A 23,315-nucleotide genomic window follows, 5' to 3' on the forward strand; every position below is an offset into this window, starting at 1 on the left:
CGCTCTTGTCGAATTCCTATAATGTTCATAGCGTGATTTTCTTTATCGACGAGCTACTCGCGCTTGTTTGTTTTTTTCTTGTTTCTCCTTCTCTTTCTTTTCTCTTTCTTGATTTATCTCCTTTTATTATATTATACACTAGTTCGTCTTTTGTCTTGTTTTTGTGGTCATTGCAACATAGTTAGCACGAAAACTTAATGCACTAGGTTGACTAAGCTATATACTTCCGTGCTCGGGAAAAGTAGAACTCGACCTCATTTGTTAGTCGTCACTATATTGTAGCTAAAATTGTCATGAATTATTGTTTCGTAATATTCATGATATAATTTCGGATATTCATTCTAGCGTTTAAGTTACTCATTTCTATCAATATCTATTTTATTTATTTCCCTTACAAATTTTACGATTAATGGATTTAATAAATGTAATAATTCAAAAATAATAATTTCAATAATGAATCAGAGCTATTCATTAATTTATAATTTCTATATTTATTTTTTTTTGTCTTGATTAAATTTTAAAAAAAATTATTTTATAAAAGAATTCATAGATTAATATTCTAATTAATTCAAAGTTATTTATATATAATTATTTATTTTTTACATTTTATTATTAAATTACAGCATATAACATAAAAAATATAAATTATATTTGATTCTATTTTTATTACCTTTTACAATACAACACAAAATTATTATGTATTGCATTAATTTTTTCTATATTCATAAATAATATTTCAATATAAATATTTAATTATAATATTTCAATATTTTTTTACTTTTTATCTCTATTAAAACTATAAACTAACTCTATAACTAATCTATAAATTCTGCAATTAAAATGATTAATTCAATGAGTGCGACAATCATTTCCGTAAAATGATTACTATTATAATTATCTCTATATGACAATTTATTATTAATAAAAAATTCATATTTTATTTTTTTGTTTTATTTATCATGTTTTATTATCATGTTCATCGTCATGGAGATATCACAATTATTTATCAAAAACTGGATTTTTAAAATTATAGAGAAAAAAACTATACGTAAATCATAGATTAAGTTTAATGGTTTTACTCCACTTATTAAAAATTAATTTAAAAAAAATAACAATTAAAATTTAATATAATTATATAATATTCCCATTAAAATATCTAAAAAATTTTTTTATTTATCATTTATATGCTATATATATATATATATATATATATATATATATTATAGTATATTATATGCTAACTATTTCTATTGATACTTTTATACCAAAATAATTAATCTTATAAAATTTATTCCAATTTATGCATCAATATGCATAATTATTAGTCCTCAAACATGGAATATTTCATAGAGAGTAAATTTATTTTTCCAAGTTGTCCTCTCCATATCATGAAGAAAGAATGCTTACGAAAAGTATGTATATAATAGTAATGTATCTAGACCGGGTATTCAATATATAAAAAGAAATTTTATTAAAAATTAGCTAACTGAGATTTTATAAAATGTATAAATCATAATAAAAAATGTGCATTCCAATGGAAAAACATAAAATAGATTTAATTTCAAGAAAGAAGATTTTAGTAATATACACCACCCTTTATGGGGTTTGCTTATCAAAAGAGACGGGTACTGTGAACAGTTTTTACTATCCTGAAGTAAAATAATACAGTGCTGTATGGCACTGTATATATCAGTTATATCTATTTTTTCATTTTTTAATATTTTGAATTATGTCATAATGATTATAAAAATATTAATTTGTATATTTTATTTTATTAATATCTATTTGAATGATTTCTTTGAAAAATTATGAAAGTTAAAAAAACAAAAAATTATTACATAATTAATCTTAACATATATTAATTATATTATAATAGTAATATATTTTTAAATTTTAAATACTCTTCAAACTTCATTTTCTCAATAATAAATATAAAATATACAATAATAATATGTTACAAATCAATATTTATTCAAATATGATATTATAATTCATCTTTCTTTTAAATTATTAAGAATATTTATTGACCTTTTTTTAATTAAAAATAAATTTAAAAAATATATTTAATTTTATATAAATTTCAGGGCCAATAGTTTCGAGTTACGGACCTTTAGAAGTGGAGTGGGAGCACCGCTAAACGCATGCGCAGTAAGGCACAAGTGCCCAGCTGTGCACAAACGTGAAATGCGGCGCGGTTGGCGGTGGTGACTGCTAGGAAAGCAAGCGAGCGAACAAGCGAGCAAGCGAGCAAGCAAGCAGGCCGAGACTGCCCTTCTGTCTCCCCCACCCCAAGCATGCCTCGCAGAGCCCATGGCCTCCGTACATACGGAGGAGAGTGAGGCAGCCCCAGCCGCTCCTCACGTCATCCGCTGAGAGAGAGACGACGGGTCTCGACACGGCGAGGAGCAATAATTCTAACGAGCCAAGATGGCGGCGGACACGGTGGCCCTGTCCGCGCTCACGCTCGCCAGGGGCGACAAGATCCTCGTGACCGTCGAGTCCGCGCTACCGGACATCATCGTCGTGTCCTTCGTTCACGGTGCCAAGTGCTTCCAGGGCGCATTGCTCGACGCCACCAAGAGGTAAGTGTACTTGCTATGAGAGCTCTTCATGCTTCCAGCTCCTCTTCCTTCCTTTCTCTATCTCTCTCTATCACTTACTATCTATCTTTTTCTTTTCCTGTCCTTTATTCTATACAATGATTCGTTCATCCAAATCTCGTTGAGATTATTCTCTCCTAATCATTCACACCATCCAATTTTTCATCGTGGTTTGAATTGTTTTGACCGATCGTCGGTCGAAGGAAGCCACTAGTAAGCATGTCATGCTGCTGTTGTTGCTCGTAGGCAACATCTCACAGCCACCAAGATTGTTTATTATGTGCATATTGTGTTTTATTGTGAGCATTTATAGTAATGTGTTTGTGTATATGTGTATTTTTATGTGTACGGTTAGTGCGCGTGTGAAAACATATTCGATAAGAACGCAATGATTTTGTTGCCGAATTTTAAGTTAGAGCCACGATTAAAAGCTATCCGCATTTCTACCCGTCGGCAAATGACGAACGGCATCGAAAATTTCTAACCGTCGTTATTATGTATTTATTGTTCACGTGCAAAAAGAACATTCTGTAATATTTTCTGTAAAGTATATTTATTATCGATTACATTGAATTAAAATTTAAAAAATTGAGTTTGATCAACATTCGTTATATTATTTATCTTCTCATTTCAAAATGTTGTATATTTGTCTCGTGAAATCACTATTTCCGGCTTAAAAAAAGAATGTGATTATATGGGATGAAAAAAGAAATTTTACTATATTGAAGATTTATTGACCGTGAAACAAGAGATAGCCGATAGTCGATTATTGTCAGTTACGTGCTTTGCATATAGCTTTTTTTTTTGCAAACGGAAGTTCCGCGATGACTCGTGTCCACAACTTACGCCCTCCGTAAAGAACAATCGCCACTATTGGGGAAAGTTTTACAATCGCGATAGAAACATCATTTTATTAAAATTTACTTATGAAGAAGATAATATTACATATTTGAAGATAAATTGTATGTATAAGCATGTGTTTTGTGAAGCTGTTTGTACTAATCCTGTATTTTTACGTTTCCATCATTGAAGTACAATTAAATCATGTATAAAAGTATTACATTATTTCATAGGATTAATTCAGATATGGCCAATCGTGTTACTTTGATATCTAAATTTATATTAAATTTATATAAATTGATATATAAAATATATATTATATTTATATATAAATTTAACAATAAAAAATGTAATACAATTTTATTTTTTAATTTTCTGATATATAATTTATATAATTTACTAATATATTGTGTGAAATTGTTTTATGAGAAAATTTTTCTCTTTCTTGTGGCGAAATTAGCAAAATTAAGATTTTCAATCAGCAAGAAGTTAGTTAAATTACTTACTAGCAGTACAATTGTTGGTATAATATAACGAATAATGGTTTTGTAATATTTTTATTGCGATTTTATATACAAAATAGAAAAGTTTTATATTAAGTTTTATATTTGTAAAATTATTTTATTCTTCTTTTTATTATCTTTTATTATGATTTTAGAAATTTTTACACTATTTAGATATCTTTAATGTCAAACAGATTGTAAAGTCACAATGCTCAATAGAAAGTTATTAAAGTAGGCTAAACTAAGCATGAAATAGAAATGTAATATTGCATTTAAATATTATAAATATGCAATTTAAATTTTACAAATTATTTTTTATATATGTAAAAGATACATGTAATAATATAAGATAATAAAGATACATGTAATACATGTAAATTCCATTAAAAATTTACAAATTTCCATTTCATTTTTATATCTTTATTGCCAATTTAAGATCAAACTGTTGATGCTGAGAATTAAAATATAAAAAATATAATAAATTGCAACCTTGTGACTTTCATATATTTAAATTTATAAATTATAATGGAGGTAATGAGATCTAATATGAATGATTATATCATTACAATAAAATTCATGTTATTTTAATTTTTAATCTTTAATTAATAAAAATATAAAAAAGCAATATTTTTTTATTTGACAAACCAATATTTAAAAAATGTTTAATTCATTATTTAAGATTGAAAATAAAAAAAATATTAAAAATTATTTATTAATTAATTAAATAAATAAACAATAATACGATACAAGAAATAGCTTTTTTTCTATTTCTTTTTAATAGAAATATATATTATTTATATTCATTATATTGTTTTTTTTATCAATATTTTCAAACGATTGTTTCACGTGATCATATTAAATTGCTTTAGTTTAGTGGTTGATATTATTATTGAAAAAGGCTTTGAAATCGTGAGTCATACTCGGCGAACGCTGCCTTGTTCGTACAGTCATTGCTGATTTCACTCTATCGTAGAGAAAATTCAGCTTGACACGAAACCGATTTTAACTGTTCAAAGACGGTCTACAGCCGGTTATGAATGTATCATCATAAATTATTAATTTATTAACGATTAATTAACAATAATTCATTCAACTTTATGAATTTGAATTAATGAATAATTTAATAAATAATTTATGTTGTAAAATCTATATTACGATAATAAAGTATAGAGTAATAAAATCAATTAAAATTTGATTTTTTAATAAATAAATGGTAAAATTCTAATAAAATTTAAAAGATAATTTGGAAATATTATTTTATATTTTATTTTTGCCAAAATTTAATTTCATTGATAAATGTCTTAATCATCTTGTTAATTTTTATATGAACAAATTTATAAATAAATTTATGAATAAATATTTTTCATGAATTTATTAATTTATGAATTTTTAATTTTGACGAAATATATTTTTATTTGTATTATGCCATTAAGCTATAACTTAAAGATTTATTATAAAATATATATTGTATATATCATAGTATTATATATACTATTTATATTATTTTATATTTTATAATTATTCAGAAAATAAAAAATTTTATCTAATGTTGTAATTATATAAAATTTAAAAATAAAATAAAAAAATTATAAAAATTAGAAAGAATCTTTACCATTAAAGATATAATGTTTTATATATATAATATATATTACGAAATAAGAATTAATATTTCATTTCATACATTTTATTTTTATAATATTTATCAAAACTTGTGTATATCAAAATTTAATTTTTAGTTGATATCATTGAGTCAGAGATAATCACAAGTATATAATGTATATTCAGTTGATTAAATTTGAATTAGATTAGTTAATTTTATATTTAATTTTATATATATAATTTATATTTTATACGATAAATTAATAATCTTTATCACATAAATCTAAAATTAATTGAAAAAAATAAAATAAAATAATTTGATATTAAAATATACGTTTTCTGTATAACTAAATACATTGTATATGTATGTAAATGATTATCATTAAAGTGTCATGATAAAAATTAATAGATTCATGTAATTATATTTTTATCTTAATAATAGTCAGTATTAATTTTCTTGAGCGTATAAGATTTGAATGCATAGCTATATGTTTTTAGTAAATGAAAAACAAAAAAACCCAGTAAAACCCGTTATTTTGAAGGACTTGCTGAATCTAGTGTTCATCCAGCTTGTGAATCATCTACGATATTAATTGAGAGCTAACCTCTTGAGGGATACTAGCATGTTCTGTTTTTCTTTAATTTTATGATTATGGTATATTTTTAAATATATTTTATTTAAATTAAAATTAAAGTGATATGATAAAATAATTATAATATGATAAAAAAATTATAAAATAATTATATTTTTACATATGAATTAATATTAATTTTGTAAAAAATACTTTCATATATGTTTTTAAAGACAAAATTTATAATATATTCTTAAATTTTATGAGTTAAAATTAAAATAATACGAAAAATTATGAAATGATTATTTCTATTATCATAAAATAATAATAATTTTGTAAAAAATACTTCTATATATTTAACAAGTGCAAAAATTAAAAATTTGATAATTCTAGTAGTTAATTTAAATATGATTTCAAGATATGTAATAAATTTAATTAATTAATTATGAATAAATATTTTTCAGAATAAATATTTTTTATTGTATGAAATTCTTTATAAATCTGAAAGTAATCACATATTTGATATTTACTTTTTTTTTTTTTTGAAAAAATTAAAAATAATTGAAAAGATTTTTAGAAAATTAGTAAATTGAATTTTGAATTTTGAAAAAGTTTTTAGAAAAATGGGAAATGATTAATTAAAATTCTTGAATAAATCGAATATTTTTTTGATTTCCACACAAAATAAAAAATAAAATAAAATAAAAAAAAGATTAAAAATATTGTTTTTAATATATAATTTAATATATAATTTAAAACATATAATATATATATATATATACATAATTATTTTTATATTATTATTATATTGATTAAAAAAAATATGAAAACAAATTATATAAATAATTTTACTAAACATAATCGAGTTAATTTAGTATACTTTAATATCTTAAATAATCTGTATTAAATTATTTAATTATGTAATATTTTTATCAATATTTTTAATATTGATAAAGTTTAAGATTGATTTAGTATCGATAAAATATTGTGAAAATTACGAAATATCAAAATGTCACTGTAAAAAGAATTGAAGTAATTTTCAACGAGTAGGATTGTTGCAATCATTGTTCAAAGCACGAATAACATAACTGCAACTATATTCCGTATTACTTTATCGAAGTCTCCATTAATTTATATTAACATAACGTATATTGCAACATCTAGTGATAACAATAATCTCGTTCTTTTCATCGTTTCTTGTCTCCACGAATCAAGAGAGACACGTGTCATGTAACCAAGCGGTGTACAGGTCATTTCAGAAATGGATTTCGTTAAAATTTATGAGTACATTCTGTTATGAATTTATAACATAGTTGAAAGATGTATAAATGTATGAATGTTGATTAGAATGATTTTAGTATGATCTACATGTAGTTTTATTCGAATTGTTATTGATGGAAGTGTCTTCAGATTGTGGTTTATGATAATTCTTTTATTGTTATGAAAAAAAAAAATGAAAATTTGATAGATATATGAATTTTTAATATTTTTAGAAAATTTATAAAATATTAATAATATAAATATAATATAAATATAGGGAAAAAAATATTTTTAAAAAATTTTCTTTATATTATTATAAAATATTAATTAGTTTTACAAAGTTGTGATTTTTAAAATCCCTATTTCATAAATTTTTGAAGAATTTAATATATGCAACATTTTTAACAGTGTTCAAAATATATAATCATCTTTGTAATCAAATTTACTATCCTTGAAATTATATATTTTTCAATAATTCAAAAAACAGTACTCTAAAATATATGTATAACAAATAAAAAATAAAAAATTTATATTTTTCGGTTCTGGATGATGGAATATTTTTTTAAATCTTTAGATTTAACTTTCTACCAACTTTTTGAAAACTACATTGTGACTTGTCGTGAGTCATAATTTTTCTAAATCTTCACTGTAGTTTATAATTTCTTTTTATAAAGTATAATTATATTTTTTTTATAAAATTTGGTTTAAAAAGTATATAAAAAAATGAATAACTTATAATTATAATCATGCATTGTAGAAAATAAAAATATTTATAATTTATAATAAGTTAATATTAATAACTCTATTTTCCAAAAATTTGAAAATAGTTTAAGTTATATATATATAATTATATGATAATAACTTAAGTTATATATAATTTCAATTTTTCTAAAATATTTAAAAATCAAGAATATAACTCTTGAGTATTTCTGATGAACGTTTTGTTTGTCTTGTATTACAGAATGCTAATATATTCGTGAGACATCTTTGAAGAATTCTAGAGATCAAAATGAAGATAAAAGTTAATATACAAAATGCCGATTATTGATTTATTTATTGAATTATAATCAATTTAAATGTGCATTAAATAAAACGGAATAGCGATGGCGAGTGAGATGACGATATGACAGAGATAAAGCGATCTCATTTTATCTTCGTTTTGCTTCATCTAGCGCAAACGTCAACTGCTTATAACTTAATAAATAAATTTCAATCGAAATAGATTTTTGTATACCAACTTTTACATTTATTTTCATCTCTTCAAAATCGAAAATATTTTCAAAAATATTCCGTATCCTTGTCGCAAGTAATAACCATTCGATCCATAGAAGAAGAACCATCGAAGCGAGGAGAGGAATATTAATATAATTTTTAGCCTGCGAACACCAAGTTCCCTTGCCTTCTCTTTCGATTCATCCATCCTCTCCATGATGTGGTCTTTTTAAGAAGCCCCTTTTGCGGTCGAGCAAAAATTTGCATTTTTCCGGCGAAGATGCGCGCGCGAGATCGATGCCTGTGTGTATGCATTAGCCGGGGTACGGAGAATAATAAAAAGGAACCACGGTGTCCGCGTTCCGACGCTTTTTCCATTACGTAAGTGTATCATCGCGACGCTAATAACACGTTGAGCCCTGTTCCCGACCGATGGATCCTGTCATGAAATTCAAGACATTGCATGCACGTCTCATCGGAAATCTTTACTGCGTCAATGATATTTTTAACGGGACGAATCGTATTTTAAGCAGTTTTAGGATTGTTATAATATAAAATGAAAAAATATATAGGACAACAATTATTGTTTCGACTAAAATGTTTTTAATTATGAACAACAAAAATTTTATGAATGATTGAAAATTTTTTTGTTGTCAATTATCATTTTCTTGTCATATATATTTATATATTCGTGGGATATATTTTTGAAAGATCGAGTTCAGAGGCGAAAACAAAAGTTGGCGTACAAAAATATCGGACAAGGCTTATTTATTAAGTTACAAGCAATTTAAGTTTGTGATAAATAAAGCGAGACGGAAAGAGAGTGAGATCGTCTTCGTGATGTGTCTTTCTTAATGTTGTCTTGTTTCATCTAACTCGAACTTAAATTGCTTATGTATCTTAATAAATAAGCCTCAACCGTAATTTTTGAATACTTTTATGTTTGTTTTGACTTCTAAAATATGACTCTTCTATGAATATATTCACATTCTGTACATAGTATACAGTAGCATATATTTTTGCGTCCGTTAAAGTTGGGACTGAATCTGGACGTTTATTTGGGCAGGTGACTTCTGCGAATTGGATTTGAAAGAGAAAGAGAAAATGAGTCAGGTAAAGGATCGAGCGGATCAAATTTCATTCAGTAGTTTATCTCATTTGACATAGTTAAAGTTTACTCTGAAATTCTATTTCTATGAATTGGAAATGGCGATGGATGGTAAAGATTATAGTTATAAACATTTTTATTTTTCGATGTTGAATTCTAATCAAATTTTATTCATTATCCATAATATTTTATAACTTTTAATTATTAAAAATTTGTTAAATTTTGAAGTTCTATATATTTTTATTTATATTCGTTGAAAATAATTGAAAACAAAAAACAGATTAAAACTTGAATCTTCTATTTTTCAATCTTTTTTGTTGATTTTATTTTGCCCGATGTCAAAATTTGTAAAATAAATCCTTGAAGAAGATTTTATAAATTTATTGATGTTTAACGCGAACTTAGACATTTTTAATTTTTCTTATAACATCGAAAATTGTACCCATTCATCTTCAAAGTAAGCGAAGTTCTATTAAATAAATATTATTTTTGACAAAGTTAATAAAGTTTTAATAAATATTTGCATTTTATCTTTATCTTCATTTAATGAAAATTAAATTGTTTATAATTTAATAAATAAATTTTAAGTCGAATATTTTCTGTATTAATTTTTGTGTTTATTTCTCTAGAATGAATTTTTCAAAGATATCTCATAAATATATTAACTGTATATATTCCAATGATAATTTAAAGATTAAGAGATATTTATTACATATGCATTATAGTTGTTAGTTATTTTTATTCTTTTTGAGAATTGTAACAAAATTTTATCTATTTTTTTTTAATAACGATTGTGATAAATTATGATAATGGATTTTTAATTGGATTAAAATAAGAAATATAATAAAAAGAAAAAAAATATATAATATAAAAGAACATAAAATGATTCTATTCCTAATAGGATTTCTAAATTTGATATTTTTTGATAATTAGATTTTTAATTAAGATAATTTAAATATAATATGGTAATATGTAATATAAATTATATTTTAAAAAGAAAGGTTATTTGTGATAAGAATTTTAATTTAATTTTAAATATTTCTTAAATTAAGTAATATGATATTTTGTAATATGAAACGTGTAATAAAAAGAAGGTAGATATGACGTAAATATTATTCAGATATCTTTCGAAGTTTATGAATATATAAGATATTTTAAAAATAAAGAAAAAATAACTAAGAAGATCATAACCATAAGATAATTTCGAGATATTTTTTAATAAAAAAATTGGAATTTAATATATCTATTAAAATCTATATAATATTTCAATATTTCAAACAAAACAATGTTGAACAAGAGTAGAAGCTCGATCTACGCAAAAGAATGCAAGTTTACAAGTTTATAACAACTATAGAAACATGGACGACTTGCATATCCACATACGAAAAATATTGAACGGAGTAACAAGGAAACTTTCCACGTTGAAATATTCCCCATTCATCGAGTTCTTGTCGTGAATATAAAATTTGATAGAATATCTATTGTGAATAAGGAAATCTTTAGAATTATCTTCATTTTTCATTTACAGTCACACCCAACAATTAATAAATTCCATTGCAAAATTAAATTCTATTGTTAATAAATTGACTTTGAAAAAAAAAAAAGAAAGAAAGATAAAAAACGAAGGAACATTGAAAAAGTTGAAAGTGAAGATCAAGACATAAAAGACAAGATAAGTTTATCTGAAAAAAAAAAAAAAAAAAAAAGATAACTAAAGAAAGTCCTTACAACGTTACCCACTTACCTTAAATCGAATGCCATGGACTTGCATTTTTCTTTTTATTACTGTTATTTCTATATTTTTTGTCAATTATCTTTGACATGCGTATAAGGACAACTTCAATTAATGCGAAATATTTCAAAGAAACAGCATTATTTAAAATTATAAATGCAGGGAAAAAATATTGTACAATGTATTATATTTTTTATTTGATTGTGTTGGAATTTTATATTTGTTTGTAAAAATATAATTGTAATATAAGCTGTTTTGTGAAATATGAAATATGAATTAGAGTAGAGGAATAAAAATTGTGCGATTATTTTTTTTAATAGTGAAAAAAAGATATTTCTAATCTTCTCAATAGAAGATAATTTTTGACAAATTTTTTTAAATATATCACAAGATTTCGAAATTTTAATTCATTATCTTCTTTTAAATATCTTTTTAAATATATTTTTTCAATTTTTATTTTTATTATTTTAATTATAACATTTTTTCCTTCATATATTCTTTATATATCATAAATTTATTGATATTTTAAATTGAATATGCTAATATGAATACTTGTAAAATGATAATTTCCTTCATTTATTATAAATTCAGCTTGAGTTTCTTTATTCAAAATTATTTTAAATAAATTATTTTATAAATATAAAAATTACATTATTTTAAATTACTTAATAAAAAATATATAAAATCAATAAAAGTAATGACGTCTCTACCTTCATTCTCTATCTTTATTTTGCTTTAACTAATACAAATTTTAATTTATAATTTAATAAATAAGCTTTAATTTTTGTATATTAATTTTTGTATTTGTTTTGATATCTAAAATCGATCTTCTAAAGTATAAACAAATATAATAACATCTTTTATATATAGTATTAATAATAATAATAATATGTGCATATTATTAAACAGTTACATTAGTACACATATATTACAAATATATAAGTTATATATGTGTATATTGCTATTTTTATTAGTATTTTTATTGCTATTATTATTAAATTACTATTTATAACTATACCAATAATACTAACATGATATTATTAAATAGTTAATATATATATATATTATATATATATAGCAATATATAGCAATATTTGTATATTGCTATTTTCATTAATATTACTATTACTATTACTATTTATAATTATAGACCAAGAAAAATGATGAAAAATAAATATATTATAAATTCAAAATTTGTTTAAAAGTTTTTTTTTATTCATATATAACAGAGATTTATTAAATTTATAATATTATATATATATATAATTCACATTATATACACAAATATTTGACAATTGAATTTGGAATTTAGATTAAAAAAAATAATAATTACTTAAACAAATCAACTGTTGATTCTTTCAAGTTAGAAAATATGAATGATAAAATAGTAGAATAACAAGATAAAGAAAATCTTTCAAAAATAAAAATGGAAATGCAATATTTTACATAATATTCTAGGATTAATAAATTACATTGATTAAATTATTATTGATTAAATTATTGATCCATAAAGTTGCATAATATAGATATCAACGAATATATCAATCAAGTAACTTATTTTGAAATGAACTTTTTTCATTAATCAATATAAAATATAGATTTCCTATGTAAAATATAGATATATAGGAAATAATTATAACAGTTTTCATTATAAGAAAATTTTCATAAACAATATCAATTAAATAAATATAATTTGTATCAAAATATTTTACCTTTTTTTTTATTAAATTCAAAATATAAATATATTTTTTATTCTGATTAAATATTTTTGGATAAATTATATACATTTGTTTTGAAACAATATTTATTATGCAACAATTTAATAAATAGTATAGAATATATATTTTCGTTCAAATTTAAATTTAATATTAAATAATATTTTAAATGCAAAATACAAGTTATGTAGAGTGTTAAAACCATTTTGATATCATTTTATTGATTAATAGCATAGAATTTCATCGTATAATATTAACATTTCTTTCTCTAACGGAGAATTTTTATTTACGGAAATAATTACGTATATACATTTCAACCGGACATATATACATATATGAAATAATTCAGAAAAAAAGTTTCATAAGTCTATAATCTTTTCTCAAGAAATCTCTTTAATTAAATTATCATAAGGAATATCATAAAAAATGTAGCATTTTAATAATAAGTCAACATTTATTTCGATGATTATCCCTTTCTTTGATTGTTATCTGAGTTATTCATCAAGTTCTCGATTCCAAGATCCAGCAAAATTATAACTTTATCGTTGAATCTTATCGTCTCGTTCATTATCTGTTCAATCTTATTCAATCAAAATAATAATTTATAATAATTATCTTTGCAATAACGATAACAACTAATCGATGAGTTTATGCTATATTTATCATTCGTGGATTTCAAATGATGAACATTTTTGCGTAATCGTGTTTTTTTTCAATATTTAAATATTGCATTTCAAACATTGCTTTTATATATCAAAATATTTATATATTTTTACATTTTGTGTTTATGTTACCTTTCTTTTTTTATTCTTATACGAACGTAACAAACTCGTTAAAAATTTATTCGTTATAAAATGTATATATTTTATTTATTTTTTTTTTTGGTTTCTGCTCGTATCTTTTTTTTCTCTATTTTTTTTTCCAAATTTTCGCGTTCAGCTTTTAGTAAAACAAAATACGAAGCAGAATAGTTAAAAACGTAACAGGAGGACTCCATTTATATAAATTAAAATTACCTCGTTTCACTGAAAAACCGAAATTTTTCCCTGTATCCGGAAGGTTGTTGCAACTTTTTTTTCGCAACAGCGGTACAAGCACACCCAGGATTGCTTGCGATTTCTCTCGCAATTTGCTTTAATTTTCGTTGTTCTGAAACGTTTATACTCGGTCTATCCTTTTCCACTATTATTTTTTTCTTCTTTTCTCCTGTTAACCTTTTAATTCTTTTTTTATCAAATCTTAAACGTTAAGGTGATACGTTTATTATAAGCTACACATATTGACATGAATTATTGTAATTTTTATACAGTGTGATCAATTATAAAATTAAATAAATAATTACATAAATGAATTATGAATAAAGGAGTTAATTGTATATCTATTAATAGAAAATGAATAATGTAAATGCAATATTAAAGAAAAGATTTTATTATGTATATTTATTTTTTAAATTATTTTATTTATTTATTTATTTATTTTAATATAAATATCAATTCCTTTTTATCATATTTTTTTTATTTTGTTTTATTTTATATAAATTTAATATAATTTAATTTTTTTTTAATATATACAGAGTAAATTTAAAAAGCTAGAATTAAAATTGATCTAACGTAATTTATAATTGAACAGTTTTAATTAAAGAAATAAATAGTTGTTTATTTTATATATATATATATATATATATATTTTGAACATTTTACATTATATCTATATCTTCATTATTATTAGAAATTGTTATTATTATATAATTTGTTTATGCTCCTCATATTACATAAATAATGATGAGTAATGCTAAATTAGTTAACTATTAAAGAAATGATAAGGAATTAATGTCTAAAGAAATGTATTTTTTATTTCAAAATTTTTTAATTATAGATTTTTCAAATTTTTCAAATTATAGATTTTGTTATTTATATCTTTTTCTCCTTTTTTTTTTATTATTGATACAATTATTACTTTTACAAAATTATTTATTAAATATAATACGTATAATAAATAATTATGTATTTTTTAATAGAAAAAAAATATTTATAAAATTATCATTTTTAGTACAATTCCAATAAAAAAATTGAATTATATGAATTTTTTTATATTATAAATTTTATTTTATTCGTTCATATTTTTTTGTTTGTTCTTCAATTATTATATCTATAATTGTGTCTGTAATTATCGTTATTATATATTCTTAATAACAGATTGCAATTATATGTAATAATTGAAATAATAGAATAGGATTAATTATGAATTTCTTTAATACATCTATATTATAATGATAATGTAATTGAATAAATTTATATATGTAGATTTAATATTATATTAAGAAGATTATAATTTTAATAATGTGAATTTTATTTGTTTAAAATCAATTTGAAATTAACAATATTATATTTGTAATTTTCCTTATTATACAATGTATTAAAAAATTATTATATAATTGTAATGTACTATTTAATTTTATTTAAAAGTATTCTTTATTATTCAATTTTTTGTTTATCAATGATCATATCAATTTTTATTTCATATCTTCAATGTTGAAATAATTATGATTAGATTATTCTAAATGCGGAATCATACGCATATCATTAATATCAAATTGCTCATAAATTTTCTGAATAATTTTATGTATCAGGAAATAATGACACAGAGAATCTAATGTTATTAAAATTATTGTTCTATTATTTAATTGTATATTTAATTGTATATTATTTTATTTTATTTTTCGTTTTACAGAAAATGATCAAATTTCACACTTATTTTTATTTATAATTATAGATTTATATATTTTATATATTTGAAAAATAATTTAAAATATCATAATTAAAATATCAGAAATTTAGAAAAATTGGAAAATAAATAACTATATGTTATTTATTTATTTTATTATAGTGGTAATAAATCAAATTGTTTTTTTTATAAATTATATCTAAAAATTATAAATTTTAGTTAATATCAAGAAAAAGAAACAAAAAATATTAACAAATTCATCGGATATATTATAATTATAATATCTATTAATTTATAGTATTGTAGGATTTTTTTAAAGGTTAAAATTTAATTTTTCCATAGATTTTCTAGAATTAATATTTTTATACAGTTTTTGTAAAAGATACTACGAAATTATCAAAATTACAAAAATTTTAATTATTTCACGTAGCTTATATTTTTTTCCAGAAATTACAAATCTAAATATTATTTTAATATTTCGAATTTTTCGTAAAATCATAAAAGTAAAATTAAAAAAATTATAAATTTTCAAAAATTACGATATAATATTAGCTCGAAACGTTACAAAATTATCAAAATTATAAAAATTCTCCAACCTATTATTATCGCTAATACTACTATCAAAATAGAATAAACTAATATCTATTGATATTTATTAATTCAAATTATTTTTACAAAAATTTCAAATTTATTTTATATATATTCAAATATAAGCGTATATACGTTACGAAACTTTAAAATTTATTTTCTATTTATTCAAATTACACATTGCAAAAGTTTCAACATTAAAAAAATAACGATTATAGGATCTATCATTGTACGGTTGTAGAATCCAAAGTAAAATCAACCACGATCCCGTAGAATTGTCCGTATTACCGGAATAAAATCATCGCCGTTCACGAAACCGCGTCAGAGTACGGCCATTAACATTTAACACCCGCATCGAATCGTTGCTAGATACGAGCCGACCGTAAATTCGCCGCTTCGATCGATATGTGTCGTGGTGATGTGCTCGAGGGGAAACTCGAAAATCATCTCGGTGGTTCCTCCATTCGATGCTTTTCGTTGTTCCACCGCAAATAACGTGTCAAAGCGATCATATATGATTTTTCATTAACAAGTTGATAGTGTGTCTTGCTCGTACAAATTTCGACGTAATTTCGTGTCTTTCAATTATACTTATTTGTTTCAAATTATATTTTATATATTTTAGATTATTGTAGATGAAATGAATTTTAATTTTTTTCATGTTGATGTTAATAATAACGTAATACGTTATGCATTAATATATTAAATAATAAATTAAAAATGTATCATCTTTCAAAAGATTTTCAAATCTAATTGGATCTAGTTATTATTTGATACGTTTGATGTGTTAATTTATGTTTCAAGATTGGAATTTATATTATCAGAAAATTGTTGAAATCAAAAATCAAATAATTTCGAAAATTTTGATCGTTAGAAAATTATTTTTGACGTTTATTTTGACATTAATATTTTGATGATAATATTAGTTAAGATTTGATTTAAAAAAGTATCTATCGAAGAGATTAAGATTAAAATTGTTATAATTTAATGAAAAATTTTTCATTAAGAATTATTCAAATTTTGAAAAATTCAATATTATAAAAATTAATAATACGAAATTTTGGAATTAAGTTTCTTATATAAATAATAAAATATATAAAAATATTATTTTTCATAAAATTATTGAAGAAGACACGATTAAATTTCCAAAAAATTAAAACAAATATTCAAGAATGTTTTGAATAAAATTTTCATAAAAAAATGAAAATGTTATCTGAGCTTATTATCGTGAACACAGAATGGAAAAGGGGAATTTTATTTCCCAATGGACTCGCAAAATGGCGCCTATTCTCAGTGACTTCACTTTTTTTTGCTATCTTCGAAGTAATATATTATCTTTTTCATGTCGGCAGATTTCTTTCTTTTTTTTTTTTTTTTTCGCTCATTTCTTTGACCATTATGTATAAACTATTCAATGAAAATGGAATTGTATTAACATAATGATAGTCTCGAAGCATTAATGCGACATTGCAATTTCTGTTTAAGCCTGCTTAACTTGTCTGAGTCATTTTATTTTAAATTATATTGCCCTAATAAATCAATAATAACAAGATTGGATATTATTGAAATAAAGTTCTTTTCACATAATTATTGAAATGAACTTTTATTTTATTTTACTTTAATATTCAGATATTTTCATTTAATTTAAAGAAAAAATTTTCCTGTGACACAGTGAAATTTTTCTACGTACAATTTTTATTTTTCAAAACTTGTAAATATATTTCTTTTTCATCTTTGAATTTTTTAATTTGAAGTGAAATTTTATGTATGATTCTTATATATGAAGGTATTCATTATTTCTTTTATTTTCTGTTATTGTTTAAAATTAACCATTTATTTCTCAAACAATTAGAATTTATTTCTAAACATTTTTATTTTATAATAAATTAATTATTCATTTCTTTTATTTATTTACGCGATAAGAATTACAACTTGTATACTCTTTTAGCATTAATAACACTTTTAATTAGAATAATTTAAATATCGTATTATAATAACATGAAAATAATATTGTAATATGAAACATATAAAAGGATAAGAATATAATTTTCATTTTTGCAAGCAATTTTAAATTCAGTTATTATCTTAAATGTATATTAAAAGAAAGGACATAGATAAGATAATATATATTATTATTTCCTTTTTATTTTAATATCACCACCTTTTTTATTATTATAAATCGTTTAAATCGTTAAAATATTTAATTTGACATTAGACGATTTTAATTTTTATTATTAACTGAATGAATATGCATACAATTAATGGCTGTTGGAAAGCTGAAGGGTGACTATCATAATTAGATTTATCATAGAAAATTTATAGATGACGTGGAGAATGATGATCTTTTGAAATGACGATAGAGGAGGATGATTTATTTTAATTTTAAACACGTGGACATTAATCATTCTTAGCACGTCCTTTTTCTTTTGCGGCCAAGTACGTAACTGTTGTTCTAATCGTGTGCATTAACATTTATTTTATATAGTCAATATTTTATATTAAATTACGTTTGATTTTACGCCATTAATATGTATAAATTGAATAAATTATTTTTATTTATAATTACACATACAAATAAGATCGCGAATAATATAAATAATTTGTGCATTAAGATTTTAATTTCTAATGTAGAAATTGGTATACTTAATAAGTAAATTTGAATTAATTCATAAAATTAGATATTTTCATTTTCTCTAATTCAAATTGCAAGATAATTAATTATTAAAAATTGAAAATGAAATATAATATGGTTAGTAAAATAGAACAATATTAAGTTTGTCATTGAATTCACATATTAATTTATAATGTATTCGTAAGAATAAAGTTAATATGTTAAAATGAATACTTGATAAATACTTAATATACATTAATTTAATATATTTGATCATAATAATATCAAAATTGAATGATAAATTTTATTATTTTTTATTTTAAATTTTAAATTCAACATCAGTTCAAGTTTCAAGATATTAATTTGACTAATAGATATTGATATTACATGGAATTTATTTATTTAAAATATGTGCAATTTGAATTTTTATAGTTTATATAAATTATAATAAATTTAATAAATAAAAATCAATATCATCAATATTGTTTAATCTATATTAATTTATTGTATTAATTTATTGTATTAAAATAGTTGTTAATTTTTTCAAAATTAAATGTTTTTTAAGGAAAAACATTTTCATTATAAAAATATTTTTTTATAAAAGAAATATAATATAGATACCAAAATGTAATATTTATATTTCGAAAAAGAAATACCTGTCTAGAGTTTAACTAATTAACTAAAATACTAGATAAGATAAGATAAGAAAAAATATATAACATCGAGCATTAAAAAATTAAAATTAATTTAATATCTCTATTTATTTAAGAATCCTATCCTGTTATATACGGTTCAATTTCGTTAAAATATCATTTGATTTATATTAATTTAGATTATATGATAGAAAATTTTCAATACGAATCTAATGCAAAATAAAAATTAATGAATGGGATGAAAATGATAAATAACGAACAAGTCATAGTCAAAGGTTATAAATTTTCATAGTAATTTCCGTTTCCGGAGAAAATATGACCGTGATAATTCAAATGCGACCATTCTGGCGTTTCTAAAAAGTTCGTGTCGCTGAAAAGTTTGAGTTTTTGCCTATTTAGTTTCAAAAGAACTTTACGGGAAAATATTTTACCTTGTTTCATTATTTTTTTATTAAACATTGCATCAGATAGATAAGATTAAAATTATATTTCATGTGCGTACATATATCATGAATTTTTTTTATGATGCATAATTTGAATATGAAAATGAATGAATAGAAAAAAAAAAAAAAAAAAAGGAAAAAAAATAGGGAGGAAATATTTTCTCTAAGAAATTTTTTCAAATACAGTGAATTTCTAGGAAAATCTCCCTCGTAATAATATGATAAATTATTTTCACTCTATTCTTTTTTAAAATATATCGTTTTGTAATATTTTTGGTGATTTTGAATTTTTATATACACGAGTCAATTTCTAGAAATTATAAAAAAATTGAAAAAAAGGATTGTAATATTTCTAATAAGATTATTAAAAATTTTTTGTGTATATATTTTTTGTTGTAGTTTTCTTTTTCTTTATTTTTTTTTATTTAAATAATTACTTAGATAATGTTTAAAATTTTTTTCAACGATTCCTCTTGAGTTTTTTTTTAAATAATTACAAATACAATTTTTTGGTAATAATTACTAATTTTAATATATGACATATATATGTCTTTATATATAAAATGTATAGAATTTTATTACAATATATTTAAAAGATCATTTTTTTCCTTTTTTTTTTAACAAAGATTATCTTAATATTGTTCCAAGCATCAAGTTAGAATTAGAAAATAAAAATTTTATTACTCTAATTTCATCAATATTTTATTTTTACCATTATCACAAATTCTAGAATTTTATTTTTGTTTGAAATGAAACTTGATTAAATTTATACAATATATATATTGTCATACAATCTATTTACATATTTTAAATTAATTAAACCTATTTTCTTTTAATAATTTCACTCTTTTATCCTCAATACTAAAAATCAATATATATATATATATATATTTTTCCATTTTAATCAAATATTAATATAACTAATTATTAATATAACAAATATAATCAAATATTATTATATATCTTAATCATAATCAGACTTAATTATTATATTAAAATTGAAACACGATTAAAATAACTTGTGAACGATCGGCAAAACAGGTTACCCGATCCTAATTGATAGTCACAGAGAATTTCGACCATGCCAGTGTCCGAATTACAAATTCCTCTAATGTATAATTCGTCGAAAAAAAGACAGAATAAGTCTGTGCTCTTAATTAGCCTCGCTTTTGTACGGCTTTTATGCTAGTTCACAAAGTTGCTGTAACAGGGTTCGAACTTGTACGCGGTGAAAGTGAAACGGTGCTTAATTACATTATAACGAGCCAAGTGCACGGGCACGGATTCTTTCACTTTGTCTTCGAGCTTAATGGAGTCTTTTCGTGTCTTCTAATTGCAATCCAGTCCTCTTAACGATTTTCATCGATCTCGATCAAATTTTGCCGTTCTTCTTTTCAATTCTTTTCTCATTGTCGAAAAGGTTTGTCGCTTTATCGTTTTCCTTGAATCAAGAATTTTAAGTCGAATCATTATTTTAATTTTAACAGCATTTAGATTAGCTTTCTTTCATCGAAGTTGAATTGTTAGTATCTATAACTATAAGAGATTTAGATTAAATTGGATAGAAAATTTTATTTTTTCATTTATTTCTTCTCTCAAAAATCAATAATCAATGTTAATTCATTAGTAAGTCACGTAGATTAAAATAAATTCTCTTTATTTATAATTTGCGTTATTGAATGAATGAAAAGTTTTATTTTTTTATCGTTTTTTTTTTTTTTTTTTTTTTAGATCAAAAATTTTAAGTAATTCATAAAATTAACCATATGCTTATCCCAGTGTAAAATCTGAAATGTCATGAATTGCTACTCATAATTTTTAATTAAAATCTGAAAACGGAAAGAAAAAAAGAGTTATAAAATTTAAAAAATTTTTATAATAAGATATATTTAATTAACACGTAAAGTATTGTGAAAATTACTTATTAAAACTTATTAAAAAGAATTTTAAACAAGAATGAAACAGTAGAAACAAACTTTCATACTTTTTAAATGATAATAAAAAAATACAATACATTAAAATCTTGCTATTTTTATTATAAATTGTATTATAAATTAATGATTTACAATATCTTTAGAAATTCTGGATTTTTTTTTTAACATTTTAATTGACGAATATAATTTCTTTTTAAAATTAATTAAATTTCTTAATCCTGAATTGGTTAGCTTGTAAACGATTTAAATTAAATTTTTTTAACTTTTAAATATTAAATTTTAATCTTATTTCACATATTTTCGCATGTTTTGAAATAATAATATATTTTTATCGTTTTCATAATTGTAAAAATATGTTAAAGTTTTCCCTACTGATAATTTTCAACAATTTAAATTAATTTACTTAATTATACGATTCTATCTTTAAAATATCGTTTTTTTTTAAAATCTAAGATATATATTTTACGTTTCATTTCTTTTTACAAAAAAAATAAATTCACTCTTCGAAAAATTATTATTTTCATGTATAAATACAATAATTTAATTTCTTAAAAAATATCGATCTATCAAAAAAAAAAAAAAAATAAATCATAATGATTTTACAAATTTCTTATTATTCACTTCACTAATTTTATTTTTACATTTTTTATCTCATTCATATTTATTCATAATTGAGAAAGTTTCTAAACTTTATTTTTTTCAACAATAAACGCTACACATACTTTAAAATTTATCGTGTGTATTGAAATAATTCTATCCATATTCATATATCGTGGAATAGAAAATATTGAATAGTTATGCTTTTTTAGAGAAAATTATTGTACACGAATGCAGATAATATATACATATATATATATATACAAAATAGATCAAGCTTATTAAATGATGACCGAGAAGTTTGGGAGAATTGAGTTCAGAGAATTGAATTGAATAGGAATGTTATAGAATTGTTATCCGTGAGAAACGAACTTTGAGATTCACTTGAACTTGAACAATATGTGCGGAATACGTGAAACAAGTTTCAACCTTTGCCGACCGTAAAGTTACATCCAAAGGAACAAACATGGCCACGATCCATTTTAGTTTCTCAACTCGTGTACTTCAAGTTTCATTTGAATATGAAAAAACATATACGCGCGTGACGACCTAGAAAACTATAAAGTACGAAGAAATCAAATCAGATTAGTATTTATTTTCTTCGTTTCTTCATTCGTTGCAACT

General features: G+C 21.7%; 1 protein-coding gene across 1 annotated transcript in view; it reads left to right on the forward strand.

Annotated features, from left to right (window-relative positions):
• The first annotated feature begins 2,186 nt into the window (after nt 1–2,186).
• LOC100868134 (uncharacterized) overlaps nt 2,187–23,315 on the forward strand; it is a 56,627-nt gene continuing 35,498 nt past the window's right edge. The window contains exon 1 of the mRNA XM_003695977.4: nt 2,187–2,582. Within this exon, the coding sequence (XP_003696025.1) occupies nt 2,428–2,582 (155 nt within the window). The 5' untranslated portion in view covers nt 2,187–2,427. The remainder of the gene's footprint in view (nt 2,583–23,315) is intronic.

This window comes from Apis florea, unplaced genomic scaffold, assembly GCF_048593485.1.
Source record: "Apis florea isolate Af1SG1 unplaced genomic scaffold, ASM4859348v1 contig_2272_pilon, whole genome shotgun sequence".
Taxonomy (NCBI): Eukaryota; Metazoa; Arthropoda; class Insecta; order Hymenoptera; family Apidae; genus Apis; species Apis florea.